This window comes from Phyllostomus discolor, chromosome 14 (genome assembly GCF_004126475.2).
Source record: "Phyllostomus discolor isolate MPI-MPIP mPhyDis1 chromosome 14, mPhyDis1.pri.v3, whole genome shotgun sequence".
Classification (NCBI taxonomy): Eukaryota; Metazoa; Chordata; class Mammalia; order Chiroptera; family Phyllostomidae; genus Phyllostomus; species Phyllostomus discolor.
In genome coordinates, this window is record NC_040916.2 from 43,752,689 (window position 1) to 43,768,280 (window position 15,592).

The 15,592-nt window shown below is 43.4% G+C and overlaps 1 protein-coding gene across 13 annotated transcripts in view; it reads left to right on the forward strand.

The window, feature by feature from the left end:
• The window catches only part of LOC114489047 (phosphodiesterase 4D interacting protein), a 205,775-nt gene that overhangs the window by 72,507 nt on the left and 117,676 nt on the right, over positions 1-15,592 (forward strand). For 9 of the 13 annotated variants that reach the window (XM_028503060.2, XM_036015708.1, XM_036015709.1 and 6 more), the window contains exon 4: positions 6,253-6,363. In XM_028503060.2, the coding sequence (XP_028358861.2) occupies positions 6,253-6,363 (111 nt within the window). Of the gene's footprint in view, positions 1-5,426; positions 6,364-15,592 lie in introns of those variants that run through there. The other 4 variants (XM_036015721.1, XM_036015725.1, XM_028503064.2 and 1 more) reach the window with 3 other exon arrangements.

Below are 15,592 nucleotides of genomic sequence, written 5' to 3' on the forward strand. Positions count from 1 at the left end.
AGAAGCAGTGGGTCCTGCCTGAGTAGGTCCGTTGGTTGGAGCATCTTCCCAATACACCAAGGTTAGGGGTTGGATCCCAGGTCAGGGCACATACAAGGAGCAACCGATGAATGCATAAATAAGTGGAACACCAATCAGTGTTTTTTTCTGTCTCTCTCAAAAACTAAAAAATGAAGAAGAAGCAGTGGGAAGAAGAAATTAAGGAAAGAGTAGAGGAGATCCATTAGTGTTTGAAAAAATATTTTGAGGAAAGAGTAAAGATTTTCAATGCACTGTGAAAAAGGAAGAACAAAGACAGAAGCACTAAACCTTGCTCAAGAACCGACAGTGTTTATTTCCTAAGTAATTAAGAGTTTACGAAGACACATAGGCCTGGGCCCTGCCCACGAGAGGCCCTGATTTACTAGGTCTAGTGTGCATCCCAGGTATGTGCAATTTTTATTAAAGCTACAAAAAACAAACACGAGCAACCACGAACCAAACATTCATCCTAGTAAGCAGTTCCTGGCCACACACCCCTCACCCCCGCCCCGCACTGCCTTTCTCTTCACCCTTTGCCCAAATCGAGAGCCAGGATGTGCCTAGAAGAACAACTCAGGCTCTGGAACCTGATCTTCCAGATCTCCCGAAAATGGTTCTTCCCTTCCCATCCTCTCTGTTCCTCCGCTACAGGACAGTACGTGCCCTTTCAGCCCAGGTGGCTCTCTGCACCTCGGCTACAGTCCCACCCACCTAGATCGCCTTGCATTTTTCCACCCAGCCCAGCCGAACTCAATTCATCCTTTAAGGAGAGCTGAGAGGCCAGTCCTCTGTGGAACGTTCTGACAGCTCTCCTTCCTAATTTCTGTAGTTTTTTACTATATGTGCAGTTCATACTGTCCTTCAGTTGTAATTTGTCATATGTTATGTCCCACTTTTTCATAATCTTGTACAAAATTCGGTTTCTGCATCGGGTATTAAAATTAGTCTGTTAGAATAACTTATTTTACTTACAACCTTTTTATAAAGAAGAAGGCCTTTGGATATGCTCTTCATCCTAAAACATCACTATAATTTAGCATACATTTGAGTTCTTTTAAGATGAAATCTGGTGAGGTCAAAGTCAGTAGATTAATGATTCACCATTCTTTTACCCAACAAATACTTATTGAGCACCTATTATGTACCAGGTACCACTCTAGGTACTGGTGATACAGCAGTGAACAAACCAGGCAAAAATCCTGGAGTTCACATGCCAGTGGGAAGAGATAGACAAGAAACAAAATAGAAATATATGTAAAATTTATTTTTAGTTTTTAAAGATTTTATTTATTTATTTTTAGAGAGAGGGAAGGGAGGGAGAAAGAGAGGGAGAGAAATATTGATGTATGATGTGTGAGAGATACAGCAATCATTTGCCTCTCTCATGCCCCCAACTGGGGGCCTGGCCCACAACTCAGGCATGTGCCCTGACTGGGAATCGAACTGGCAACCTTTTGGTTCACAGGCTGCTGCTCAATCCACTGAGCCACTCACCAGCCAGGGCAGGTAAATATATTTTAGATGATGACTGTGCTATGGAAGAAAAAAAACAATGGAGATACGGAATGCTGAAGTGAGGCTTACAGTGAGTTACGGTTTTAAATATCTAAAGAAAGAGCATACCACACAGAGGATTAACAAGCTCAAAGGCTCTGAGGAGGGAGGCTGTTTACTGTGTTGGAGAAACAGCAAAGAGAAACAGCATGGCTGGCACAGAATGTGTGGGGGGAGAGGGGGAAGAAACAAGTAAAAAACAAAGTGAGGAGAGATGAGGGCCTTGGGCCTCCTGGGCTAATGAAACGATTCAGCGTTTCACTCTAAATGAGATGGGACGCCAATGGGAGTTTCCAGCAGAGGAGTAATCTGACTTATTTTAAACATATCACTGTGACTGCTGAGCTAAAAACAGATTATAGGGGAGCGAGGGTGGGAGAAGGGGCACCCGTGAGAGGGCGATTCAGATCATTTAGGAGAGAGATCATAGTACCTTGGCCCGGAGTGGTACAGGTGCTGGTGCTAGTGGTGAAATAGTTGGAGTTTGTAAATACAGATAGATACATTGAAACTAGAAATAATAATTACAGACAGATGAGATGATATGTATGAGAAAAAGGAGACAAGGATACACTCCAAGGTTTTAACCCAAGCACCTGCAAGTGTTGAGTCGTTACAGATTGAAGTGGGGTCCAGTGAGGAAGGAACAGATCCTCTGGGCAAGATCAGGAGTTCAGTTTTAGACATCACAAGTACGAGATATCTGTATTCAAGTGGAAATCCCTACTAGGAAGTTAGATATAGACTGGGGTTCGGGACAAAGGTCAAGATGGACATATAAACCTAGAAATTTAAGTGAACAAAGCCTCATTTTTCTACAGTAATTACTCTAGCAAGTGTAGTTTCTTTGGAACTATTGGAACAGACCTTGCTACATTATTGGCAATTTGCGCCACTAGCCTGTATAAGCAAGCTAGCCCATATAACAAATGTAATTAGCAAGAATATGAAGTATATTGAACTTGCCTGTTCATTCATTCAACAGATATTTAGGGAGTCCTTCCTAATTCTATGCGATGAGAATACACAGGCACAAAATGCATCCCCAATACATTCTAGTCTGGTTGAGGTGGTCGTTAAACAGGCTATCGAGGGGACAAAAGTTACTGGAGAGGCCTTCTTGGTTGTAGTGGGAGTGAAATGAAAGTAGAAAGACATGAAAGTAGAAAGACATGTACTGGAGAAACAGAAATACACAAGTTAAATGTCTGGAAAAGGTGTGCATGACCCTTGAAGACAACAGAAAAGCGGTATCGTGAGGCAGCATGTGAACACTTGCCAAATGCAAACATTTATCTTAGGGGCTCAAAAGAAGAGGAAATCTGCCCAGGCTGGGGTGGCAGGGGCCGCTTTGTTAGGGCGGGACTCGAGTTAGGGACTGCAGAGTGAGGCAGGGTGTATGAGGGAGTGGGATGGTTTTTTTCCCCTTTAATTCTGAGAGGGATGAGATGCCTGATAAGGGTTTTAAGTAAGAGAGATGACAAGGTGAGGTCTGAGTTTTGAAGACATCAAAACTGTAGGTACAAAATAGACAGGGGGAGGTTAAGAATAGTATAGGAAATGGGGAAGCCAAAGAACTTACATGTACGACCCATGGGCATGAACTAAGGGAGTGGGGGAATGCTGGTGGGAGGGGGGTACAGGGTGGAGGGGAATTGAGAGGAGAAAAAAAGTGAGACAACTATAATAGCATAATCAATAACATGTGTTTTAAAAACTATAATACAAAGCCCTGGCTGGCGTAGCTCAGTGGATTGAGCACGGGCTGGGAACCAAAGTGTCCCAGGTTCGATTCACAGCCAGGGTACATTCCTGGGTTGCAGGCCATGACCCCCAGCAACCGCACATTGATGTTTCTCTCTCTCTCTCTCTCCCCCCCTTCCCTCTCTAAAAATAAATAAACAAAATCTTAAAAAAAGAAGTAGTATGATTAAAAAAACTATAATACAGAGAGCAGATGACTGGAGTAAATCTGGCAGATCTGAAACAAGACTGTTGGAAATGTTTCTGCTATGGGGTTGGTTGTGAGATTGGGACATTGAACCTGAACCATCTAGCAAAGTGTATGGAATGTAGACTCGGTTGGAGATTTGGGGGTTGTTTAGGAGGCAAAAGTGATAGTCCTTTTAAAAGTGGATAAAATCTCAAAGGGAGAAAGTATAAAGAGAAAAATGGAAGGCTAAGGACTAACCATCATTTAAGAATTTACTTTAGAGAGCAGCAAAAGTCAGAAAAGGAGCCAGAGAGAAGAGCAAAGGATCACAGGGCGTAGGAGGAAGTAGGTATTAATGTGCAGAAAGAGCTGTCCAGGCTGGTGAAGAATCCCCTGCATTATGCAGTTTTGCTTTTCATAAAGCGTTTATTAAGTTATCTCACTTGATAAAAGAATCCAAGTAAAAGACCTGAAAATATTATTAAACACTAATCACAAATCGGCACCCTGGTTCCTCTTGTGCAGAATGGAGGTGATAATAACTACGTTATTTCTCTAGGAGCTTAGACCAATAAAGTACCTTAAAATTCACCTGGTTTCCAACCACTTCATTTTACAAACGAGGACAATTAGGCCTCTGGAGAAGTGTCCTAAGGTCACAGGACTATTTAGTAACAGAGCTGGGACCAGAAAAGGATCTTCTTGATTTTTAACTTAGACTTTTCCTCACACTAAGCCTAAAATGACATTCATTCGTTCTGAGCATTCACTTAATGAAAATAGCTAAATGAATTTTAAACGTCTACATTTTTTTTGGACATTAACCTCACGTCTTTTTTTGGCGGGGGGATGTTAACTAAATGTCTACATTTTTTTGATGACGAATATTTTGTCTTAAGTTGTCAACAGTCTATGGTAGGAAAAAAAAAGTGAGTTGACTACTTATAATTCAGACCCATTCGAGAAACTGCTTGGTTCTAATTACGCCCTCCTGAGGCCACTCTGTCCACTCAAACTCTGTCTTTCAAAGTGAAGGGCAAGAGCAACTCTGAATGCAGCTTCCTGTCATCAGCTCAGTAAGAATTAATCACTTTGTCTTCCGGGTTCCCATAGATTTCAGTGCTTTTCAGACTTGAGATGGAAAGTCAGTGTGACATGACGTCAGCTCAGTGGGCCACCCCCAGGAGGAGAAGTGAGACTCCATAACATCAGCCTTCATCACGCGTGGTGATGGTGACGTTACTTGGTGAAACTTCCACTTCACTTACGTGCGTGCTAGACTGCAGTGTGAAATGTAAAAAGTGTGACTGACACAAGCCTGGAGGAGTGTGCTGTAAAACGGGCACCTATGCCTATGTGGTTCTTTGAGGGTTGGGACTGTCTTCACCTTCGTGTCCCTCATGCCCAGCGCACTACCTGGTGGGGACGCAGGAGATGTTGCTCGGAATCGTTATGAACAGTTAAGAAAGAATTAGAAGAATGAAGAGCAGGTAGGCTGGGGAGAAAGTGAGTACTTGAATTAAGTATAGACTTCTCCGTCCCCCTTACCGTGGATGTTAATATTAATTTTTTTCAACCTACTGTTGACTGCAACCAAGAACCTGTGTCTGGCGAGTGTGTCTCCCCGTCAGTCACTTTCCGTGTCCTGTGTGATGTGGTATAAATAACACTTCCTGCTAACGCTGCAGCTGTCATTCAAGGATCTTAAATTGCTTTAGGAGCAGGATCTGGTGGCAAGTGCCTGGCTCCACTTGGCAGGTGCCTGAGTTAAGAACCAGGGACCCGCCGAAATCTCTGGGCTCCAGGCTGACGCCTCCCTCCCTCCTTCCCCTCCCCCGCCTCTTTCTCTCATCCCTGGAGGGGAGAAGCCTTTGACCCCGGCGTTTTCTGAGCTTGCGTAATTGGGAAGCAGAACTTGTAAAGATTCCAGTGAACCAGAAGGTTCGCTTTTTTTCTCTGATGTATGTAGGGGAGCTCATGGTAATAAAGGCTATTGATTTAAGCACCGCCGGCATCGAAAAGTCAGGGCAGAAAAACTGAGAAGGAACTGATTAGGGCTGAGCATCGCGATCGTCAAAGGAAATTAGGGACCCCCCTGGCTAGTAGCCCTTTAAGATTTGCACCTAACAGAAAGGGGATATTTGACATGTGATCACTGTTTAGGGTACAAGTGTTCTTCATCTCTTGCTTTTGGCCACATTCGGTTGAGTTTTATTATGCAAACCAGCCACCCGGGGCTTAAACCCCGCCCCCCCACCTACCCCCTTCATTTTCCTGTCTTGTTTGAAGCCCCCCCCCCCCATCTCCTTGAACTACTCCCATTCCCCATTTCCTGGAAGCTTCTAGGGGTCACTCCCCTCTCTTTCCGAGAAGCTGCTAACTGCCTGCAGTTGGACCTGGGAGGCTCTGGGAGGGTGGCAGCTCGGAGTCCCGGCCTGGAGTCAGGTTACACCACTTGTGTCTGAGTTCACGCAGCATGTTCCTCTGTCAGGGATTCCGCAAATATCTCCCGGAGGTAAAAAAGGAAAGTGCGCTGCGCTCCAGCACCCAGAGCAGTGAGCCCGGTCCCAGGTCCCCAAGACAGCACGAGCCACCCGGCCATGTCGCCGTAGCCTCGCAGCCCCCGGCCACTCGCTTCATGCCGCGGTGCAGCCGCACCACGTTTCTAGGGTGAAGGGGTGACTGGGCAAGCTCCTCCCCATGGGTTGCCCACCATGTCTAATGGATATCGCACTCTGTCCCAGCACCTCAATGACCTGAAGAAGGAGAACTTCAGCCTCAAGCTGCGCATTTACTTCCTGGAGGAGCGTATGCAGCAGAAGTATGAGGCCAGCCGGGAGGACATCTACAGGCGGGTGAGTGCGGGAGTGCGGGAGCGCGGGCGCGGCTGGGGCCGCGCGTGGATATTCCAGGCTCTGCCTAGCTGTGTGGATGAGCGAGGGAGGTGGGTTCCAGGCCTGGACTGCTCACCTTGACGCCCTGTGACCTTGGACAAGCCCATGCCACTTACTTTGTGCCTGTTTTCTACTTTCTCTCTGTGAAGACAGGGAGCTGGATTAAATCAGAGGCTCTCAGACTCTGGTGTGGAACTTTGCAGAACAATCCGATCGCCTTGGGAGCTGGTTTAAGATGTAGATTCCAGCCTCACCCCCAGGGATTCTGACTTAGTAACGGGTGGGGAGCTTGGAAATGTGCATTTTAAAATGAGCCCCACGGGTGACTCTGAGGCAGAAGCTGCCAGGTCACACACACACCCGTAGAGAAGGGCCCTGTCTAGCCTTGGCCCCAGGGAGGCGGAGAATGATGCTGTAGAGAAACGGGCAGCGGCTGAGGGCATTTGTGTTGCTAGAGAAATTCATGCTTGTTTGGGAAGATCGCTATGCAGATAAACTTTAAGACAGAATCTCAGGCATTTTCAGTCTTAGCAATAGGCAACCTTAAAATGAAGGAAAGGGGGGAGGGGAAATGGTGGCTTCCCTAAGGGAGGGCTGTCTTGATTGACAGCTGAGTGATTGGGGTGGGGAAGGGAGATGGAGGGAGTTGGCTGGGTTGAGGGTGAGATGAGACAGCACCTTTGTAAGAGGACTTCAGGCTGCGGGTTACAAGGATTAAGCGTCCTAACTGGTTTCCACAATATTGGTCTCCACGGCCCTCTCAGTGTCCAGGAAGGCACTGAAGTGGCCTGAGTGACCTGGAGCTGGTCACCTCTGACTTTATCGTAGATTCTAAATCTCCAGCTGTTGCCGTCAGGAGACTACAACCATGATCATCATCTGCAACCATGAGCAGCCTGCTCTGGGAGGCATCGCAGGCTGCTCGCTAGCATCTGGAGCAGAGGAGTGACTAGTGTCTGTGAAACCCAAGTGATTATTTGGTAAACCAACTAATGTGAACAGCTAGCCTGGGGGAATTTAGCCCTATTTTCTTTCTTTCCTGGATTTCTGTGTTTTAATCGGAATTTTCCTGAAACTGGTCTACAGTTACCTTTCATCTTTCCTGTGGGCTAGATAGTGATGTGCCTTAATGGAGCTGCTGAGTGTGGAGGAGGATATTGCCAAGGGACAGTTGGTGGCTCAGAGAGCTGTGGGGTGGGGGAGTATTCGCTTCTGGGTAGAAATAGTGGATGAATTTGGTTGCTGTGCAGAGAGAGGAGCATTTTTTCATTAACTATCCCCAAAGCAAGGCAGAAAGAAAAGTAGTTTCTTAGATGATGTGACTCATTTCATCTCCCCATCTGCTCTGCACTGGCTGGGGAGAGAGTCTCCAGTGCACACTTTGGGTGGGGTGTGCAGAGGCACCGTGGTTGTCCTGGAGAAGCAGGATGAAGGTTATAGGAGTTGCCCTGGCGGGGTGGCTCAGTTGGTTGGAGCATGGTCCCCCTACACCAAAAGGTTTTGGGTTCAGTGCCCAGTCAGGGCCAATACAGGAGGAGGTAACTGATCATTGTTTCTTTCTCTTAAAAAAAAAATGGTTGTAGGAGCTGCTGTGGGGAGAGGAGGGAGTGGTTACAGGACATTGTCACGTGCAGAGGTGACAACCATTTTGTTAGACCTGTATTGCCACTAGTCCCATTTAGGAAGCAGCCATAGCCCTGTCCCTTCTCAGTGTTAAGTACAGAGTAGTCAGGCAGCCACTGGCACCACTTGATTTGAGAGATCTCAAACTACCGTGCTCCTGTATTTCCCTTCTCACCAAATCTTTGTTCATTCCACCTGTCACTTACTCATCCCATTTGCCAATGACTTGGGAAAAACTAAAGCCTTCAGTTAAAATGCTCTTATTTGGGAAACAGAACACATAAAGCCATGATTAATCATTAACTCCATAATTGGAATTTCTCTCACAACATAGTGATGAGGGATTGATGGAAACCAGGGCGGTTTCATTTTGATGGAAGGACAAGGACTTAGAAAACCACCACATCAGGAGCCCTGGACAAACAGCCCTGGACAACCAGGGCACCTGGTCAAGTAATTCAATCTCTCTGGGCTTGTTCCAGCGCCCGTGGAACTGGCATTATGAGCAGTGCACTCCACAACAGACTCTGAAAGTTATTTGTTGAGAGTATGAATAAGTAGCAGCCATAAAGATTAACTAAAAAGATAGCCAACCACTTTGTTAAACTCCGTAGCTTCATACATATACAAAGGGGTACTAGTTATGTCTGCTAGTAGTAATAGTTATTATGATATTTAAAAATGAGGAAGAGGTTTAGCTCTTTCAATCTCACCCTCAAATGTTCCCATGAGTGTGTTGTTATGAAAGGGGAGACCTCCCCACCCCACCCAGCTTCTTTAGTTCTTATAGCTGGACTGATTGACACAGAACTAGATCAACAGTAAAAAAAAAAAAAAAAAGACGATTTAATGCATGTGTTTGAGAGAATCACAATATGATGCCCACATCATAAAATGAGGCTCAGCCCTGACCGGTGTGGCTCAGTTGATTGAGCATTATGCAGCAAAGTGAAAGGCTGCCATTTCTATTCCCAGCCGGGGCACATGCCTGGGTTGCTGGTTTGGTCCCTGGTTGGGGCACATATATGAGGCAGCCAATCAATGTTTCTCACATCATTGCTTCTCACCCTCTCCTTTTCCCTCCCTTCCGTGCGCTCTAAAAATAAATAAATAAATAAATAAAATCTTAAAAAAATAAAATAAAATGGGGCTCAAAGAAATTCTCAAATGAGGCATCTTTTCTTACTTTTTAAACAAAGAAACAATATCTGTGAGAAATTTACAGGTCAGAGAAAGGTGGTGTTCATTGGAAAGGAATCTCTGCAAGGTTTGGGTGTTCATCAAAGAGGAATTGAAACAAAGAGTATTAGAAACACAGTGACGAGATTTGTTTACACAGACTTTTCAGGTCTGAGTTGTTTAACTCTAGTGATAAGGGGTGTCTTCCAGGTGAGGGAGAACACCCCCGCCCCTGGGAGATTTATTTTCTGTATTCAGTGACACAGGGAGGGTCAAGGTGCCCTTCTGGTACCTGCTGCAACTTGAATTCAAAGTAACCAATAGGCTGTTGTGGGATATTTTGGGGGTGGCCTGTCCTGGACCCCGACAGTGTCTTATGTTCATCCTTCTCAGTCACATCATGACTCCTTTCACAAGATCAGGTTGATTAAATAACAGCTGTGTTGGTGAAGAGACATCAAGGGTGACATGCATTGCATCATCACGTGCTAAGCCATGTGACTCAACGAGGATTTAGAGCCCTGTTTTGTGACCAAACTTATCTTGATTTTTCTTTAGTTTTGGAAAGACACTTCTTCAAGTAAAGTAAAAACATTAAATCACACCAACTGAGTTAGAATCTACAATAATTTGGGAGCTGTATGCATGGTTCTTTTAAATAAAACCAGTGTTTATGAAACATGTAAGGCTGTTGTAAAGAGTAATTATTGTATTAGTTTATATATTTCTGCCACTTTACATTTTGTTGAGATATTTGTACTTTGGAGCGAAAAACTACTGTCCGAAGGAGAAACAATCGAGCTTTTTACAGTGATGACAGCAGAGAAGGGAAGTACGGGAAACTTAAGGAGAAAAGGACTGGAGAGAGAGGGTTTTGTTTTTCCAAGTGGCAAGTAGTTGAGTAAGGGAGAAACTAAAATAGATGCAATTCATAAGGATTTTAATTAATTGTAAGAGAAGTGTTAAGAAAGAGGTATATAAAAACCTAGAAGTGTCAACCTCAAAGCAAATAAATAAAAAAAGAGTTTCTCTTTGTCAAGCTGTCCAGAGAATTCAGAAATAATCAACTCATGCTAACTATGGACTAATAAAAGTGTATTAAATTATACATAAAAATTGGTTCTATGAGAGTGGGTACTTTTCTGCTGAGTGTTTAAACCATCCTTTAAGCTTCAATTTTTGTAGATAACTAAAAACAATGAGAATTTTCTACTTACCTTCAGCATAGAAAAAACGGGTGCATGTACCTACCTGATTAGGTACCACTGCCCCCTCTTGGTAGCAAATAGTAATTGTAAGTTCAGTTTTGGGGGAAGACAATTTGGAACACGTAACCAAAGAAAGAAACCATTGCAGTACAGGTAGGTCCTGGTTCTGGAGCAAAGTAAAGAGAGAAACTGCTGTGACTGGCCCACAGCTGAGCATGGCCCTCTCCTGTGGAGAAGGGCTTGTTCGCATTTCTGGACTGCAGCTGCTCTGGGAAATAATTTCTGGGTGGCAACTTGGTTGATTTCCTCGCTGTTGATTATCTCATCCTGCATCTTCTCATTATAGCTGACTGTGTGCCACTAGAAATATGTTCAGCCCTGGAATTTATGAAATCCACTGCTGTGTGGTAAACACACCCAGTCCCCAAACAACACACACAGACACCATCCCCTGTGTTTTGCCTTATGATGACTACTTATTTGTTAAACTTCTGTGCATTAATATTAAGGTGCTTTCAAAAAGATTCTAGAATGGAATTTAAAACCTGACAGGGCCAGGTCCAATAAGGAAAATATCTGGAGAACCTGCAGGCTGTCTTCCTGGACCAGATAGAGTCGATGTTCAGTGACACAGTCGACATTAGGAGGTTCAAGTGGATGTGGTGGCTTCGGACAGGAGTTGCAAGGGTTGTGTTCCATTTTTGTTTGGCCCGTAACCCTCCTGAGTTCTTGGAGCCGTGGTTTCTTATCTTGGAAATCAAATGATATTTTTCCTGGGCAAACTTTGAAGTTTATACATAGCATATTTATGCAGCTAGGTTTTTAAAATTATGGTGAACAGATACTACTTGCCTACCAGATTTTCATCATTTCTACTATTCAGCTATCACTGGGTTTAGCAGCTTGGAGTTAGGAACCAGCCAGACCCGAGATGGAATCCTGGTTTACCGCTCGCTCCCTGCGCTAACTCGGACAAGGACTATTGTCTCTCTGACCTGAAGTGGCTGTTGGAACAGCACGTATTTTATAGGGTCTGGAGGAGGATTAAATAAACCAGTTGAAATCAGTATGATGTCTATCATGTAGCAAGTCCTGAAAAAAATATTTGCCCTTATGGTGACAAATTGAGAGACAACAAAATTATCCAGATAAGTTCAGTTACTGGACATATTTGATCTGGACCATTTTTTTAAGTTCTAAATTAGTTTCTTTGTCTTCAGTAGTGGGTTTGGGATCATTTATGTTACTCATTTCAATTCTTCAGTCTAGTTTTCCCACTTATAAAGAACACGGTATGCAGTGCCCCTGTTGTAGCAGTTTTGCGGTCACCCTCAAACACGAGTTCTTTCTTAAAGACAATAGATAACAAAGGCTGGGTTTGCTAAATTTCTTTTTTTAAAAGAAAATATTTTATTTATTAATGGTACGAGTCCTTTTCTTTTATAAAAATTATTATGACTGATTGGTTATAATTAAACATTTCTTACCATTTTGGTTTAGTACTTTCTGATGTAACTTGGTCTGGTTCTAAAGTCAGCTTTAAGAAGATTTTTCAAGCCCTGACCTGTGTGGCTTGGTTGTTTGGGTGGTGGCCCACGAAGTGAAAGGTCGCTTGTTCGACTCCCGGTCAAGGGCACATGCCTGGGTTTCAGATTCTGTTCTGGTGGGAACGCGAGCAAGAGGCAACTGATCGATATTTCTCTTTTACACCAATATTTCTTCCCCTCTCTCTAAAAATGAATAAACAAAATTTAAAAAAAATTTTAAGACCTGTCTCTTTTTAAAATTGAGGTAGATTGACATACTAGTTTTAGATATGCAACATAATGATTCAATAAAAGTATGTATTGTGAAATGGTAACCACAGTAAGTCCAGTTAACATACACTGCCACACATACTCACAAAGATAGGTTTTCTTGTGACCAAAATTTTTAAGATCTACTCTCTTTGTTATTTTTATTTATTTATTTATTTATTGCCCACACTGATTTTCTTTAGTTGTAGCCTGATTTTCTTTAGGCTTTGGGCGGTACAATGAGTAACAGTATATATGAGCATACTGTTACTTCAGGACACTGCTTGGTGCTAAGCACCCAGCAGTCCGTGAACTGCCAAGGTGCTTGGTCAGACTAAATGGCTTAGGAAACTACTTGAACCAGCGGAAGGCAATTTAAAAAAATAGTGTCATTTTTAATTATTTTTAAATCTTAACCCAAGGATATGTTTTTTTTTCTGAGTATGTTTTTAAATTGATTTTAGAGAGAGAGGAATGGAGGGAGGGAGGGAAAGAGAGAGAAACAGAGAGAAGAACATGGATGTGAGAGAGAACCAGCCATCAGTTGCCTCCCCGTGCGCCCCGCCTGGGGAACGAGCCCGCACCCTTCTTTTGGTGTACGGAGGATGCTCCAACCACCGGGCAACCAGGCCAGGGCACAAAGACAGTCTCTCTGAGGGAGATCTAAATGTAGGGACTCAAGTTTTGGACTCAATCAGAAAACCTGAATTCCGAGTCTGCCTTTTCCTAGCGATGTCTTTGGCCGTGTCCACAACTTCTTTGAGCCTTAGTTTCCTGAAGCAGAGCCATGAATTCCTGTCCTGCTGTCCTCCCCTGTGTGGACTCCTAATGCATGTTTTAATGTGTCAGGTGTTACATAAATGTAAAGGATTATTAGTGTCCCGCTTACCTGGAGAGTGTGCACTTCTGAGATTATTCTCCAAAGTGCTATTGCAGCTACTGTTACAGTGAATGGCATTCTTATATTTGTTAGAGTTAACTCTCTCTTATTTTTACAGTTGGATACTTTGTTTAACTAGCTGCTGAAGTTTCTTTCCCCTATATTTTACTTATGTGAACTTAAAGAAATGTATGTAGTAGGGAAGAGAGAAATATAAGTAAGAGAGAAAAATAAAAATTACTTTGGCTATGGTCATGGCTGGGGGCTCAGTTGGTTAGAGTATCGTCCTGATATGCAAAGGTTGTGAGTTTGATCACCGGTCAGGGCATGTACAAGAATCAGCCAGGGCACATACATGAATAAGTGGAACAACAAATTGATGTTTCTCTCTCCCTCTCTTTCTTCCTTCCTTTCTTTCTCTAAAATAAATTTTAAAAATAAATGAATAAAATGTTGAGATAAAAACCTACTTTGGCCAAGCTATTTTAAGCCCTTCTCTGGAAGCCTGGTGTGAACTCAGTCGTGTGTGCGCAGGTCTGTGCAGCCACCAGTGCCGACTCCTCGGTCTCGCTTTCGGAGGCCGGTGCAGGCGGGCGTGTCCATGTCCTCCTCTTGGGGGTGGACGTAGGAAGAAAGTAGGGAGATTCCACTCATTAAATTGTTATCACCTTTATGTTCTTGGTTTAAAAAGTTTAAATCTCATACTTATTAGGATGGTTCTTATCAAAATAAGACAAAACAACAAACAAACAAAAAAGAAAACAATATGTGTTAGGCAGGATGTAGAAAAACTGTAAGCCCTGTGCACAGCTGGTTGGGAATGTACAATGGTGTAACCACCGTCAAAATGGTGTGATGACTCCTCAGAAAAGAAAACATAGAATCATCACATGCGCCAACCATTAATTCCACTTCTCAGTTTGTACCCAGAGGAACTGAAAGCAGGAACTCGAACAGGTATTTGCACACTCATGTTCACAGCAGCGTTATTCGCAACAGCCAAAAGGTAACAGCAACCTAAGTGTTCACTGACCGAGGAATGGATAAACGAAACATGGTGTACACTTATAGTGGAATGACTTTGAGAACGTGATGTGAGTGAAATAAACCAGTCACAAAAGGACAAATATTGAATAGTTCCAATTATGTGAGGTACCTCATGGAGTCAAATTCACAGAGGCAAAGATCAGAATGGCTGTTGCCAGGGCTGTGGAGTGGCGGGGTGGGGTAGGTAGATGGGAAGTTATTTAACAGATATAGTCAGCTGGAGAGAAACTTCTGGAGGTGGATGGTTGCACAACTGTACAAATGTACGTAATGCCACTGAACAGTTACTTAACAATGGTTAAAATGATAAATTTTATGTTATATATATATTACCACACTAAAAAAAATCGTAAAGCAACTTGCCCATAATTGTCATAGTTACTTTATAAAAACCATGGAACCCTTGACTAACACAACTTTATTTCCTGTTTTTGCTTAATACAACTTTTATCATTTTTCAAAGCTTTTCATTAGAAGTCATAACACTTGCCTGTTGAGAAGTATTATGGCCTGTTGGCCGAGAAGAGATTTTTTGCATTGAATACTTAGGACCTTTTATTTGTAATCACTAGAAAATAAATCTAAAACTAAATTCTGGAGCCTGATTTAATTCTAATTCACTTTTAGTTCTCTTCTTACCTATGTCTACTTAATTTATCTCGTTCCATGAGCTTTTACAAAGCCTCTTCTTTTCATTAGTTGTGTACCTCCCGGTTTGCACACTGACAGGAGGAGCATGGTATAGCTGGAGGCATTTAAAATTCCTGTCTCAAATGTTTCCCTTGTTTGCATTATCACCTTGGCCATCTGTTGCTCATGCACACACGCACGCATTCCTTCAGACGTCTGTTGACTGTCTACTACGAGCCAGCTGCCGTGCTCCATGTTGGCCGAGAGAGATACTAACAAATAGGTAAAAATGGTATAATAAGGGCTTTGTAGATAGAGGTAAGTACAGACTGGTCTGTAGCACTCAGGAGAACAATAAAATCTACTAGGAAAGGCCCTGCCAAGTGTGTAAAGTTTCCATTGAATCTTGAAGCATAATCAGCACAACCAAGAATGGGGGAAAAACACTTCAGACAGAAAAAAGCACATACAGAGGCACGGAAAAGCACCGTGTGCTTGGCGCAGCACTGGCATTCAGTCCAGCTGGGACATGTGGTGAGGCTGGTGGTGGTGGTAAGATGAGCCTGGAAAGGTAAGCAGGGGTCAGATCATGGAGAGCTTTGGATTTATCCATTCATTCATCAATAAACATTAATTGGGTACCTGCTATATTCCAAGTATGATGCTAGAAGTTAGGGGTTCAAAAATTAATAAAACACAAGTGAGAGAGTGTGGTGAAAAGCAGAAATTGAGCTGTGTACAGAGATAGCTGGTGGGCGATAGGGTGGACAGAGAGATTTTACCAGAAGTGCAGGCCTAGAGCGAAATTGTGTGTCAGTTTCGTAGGT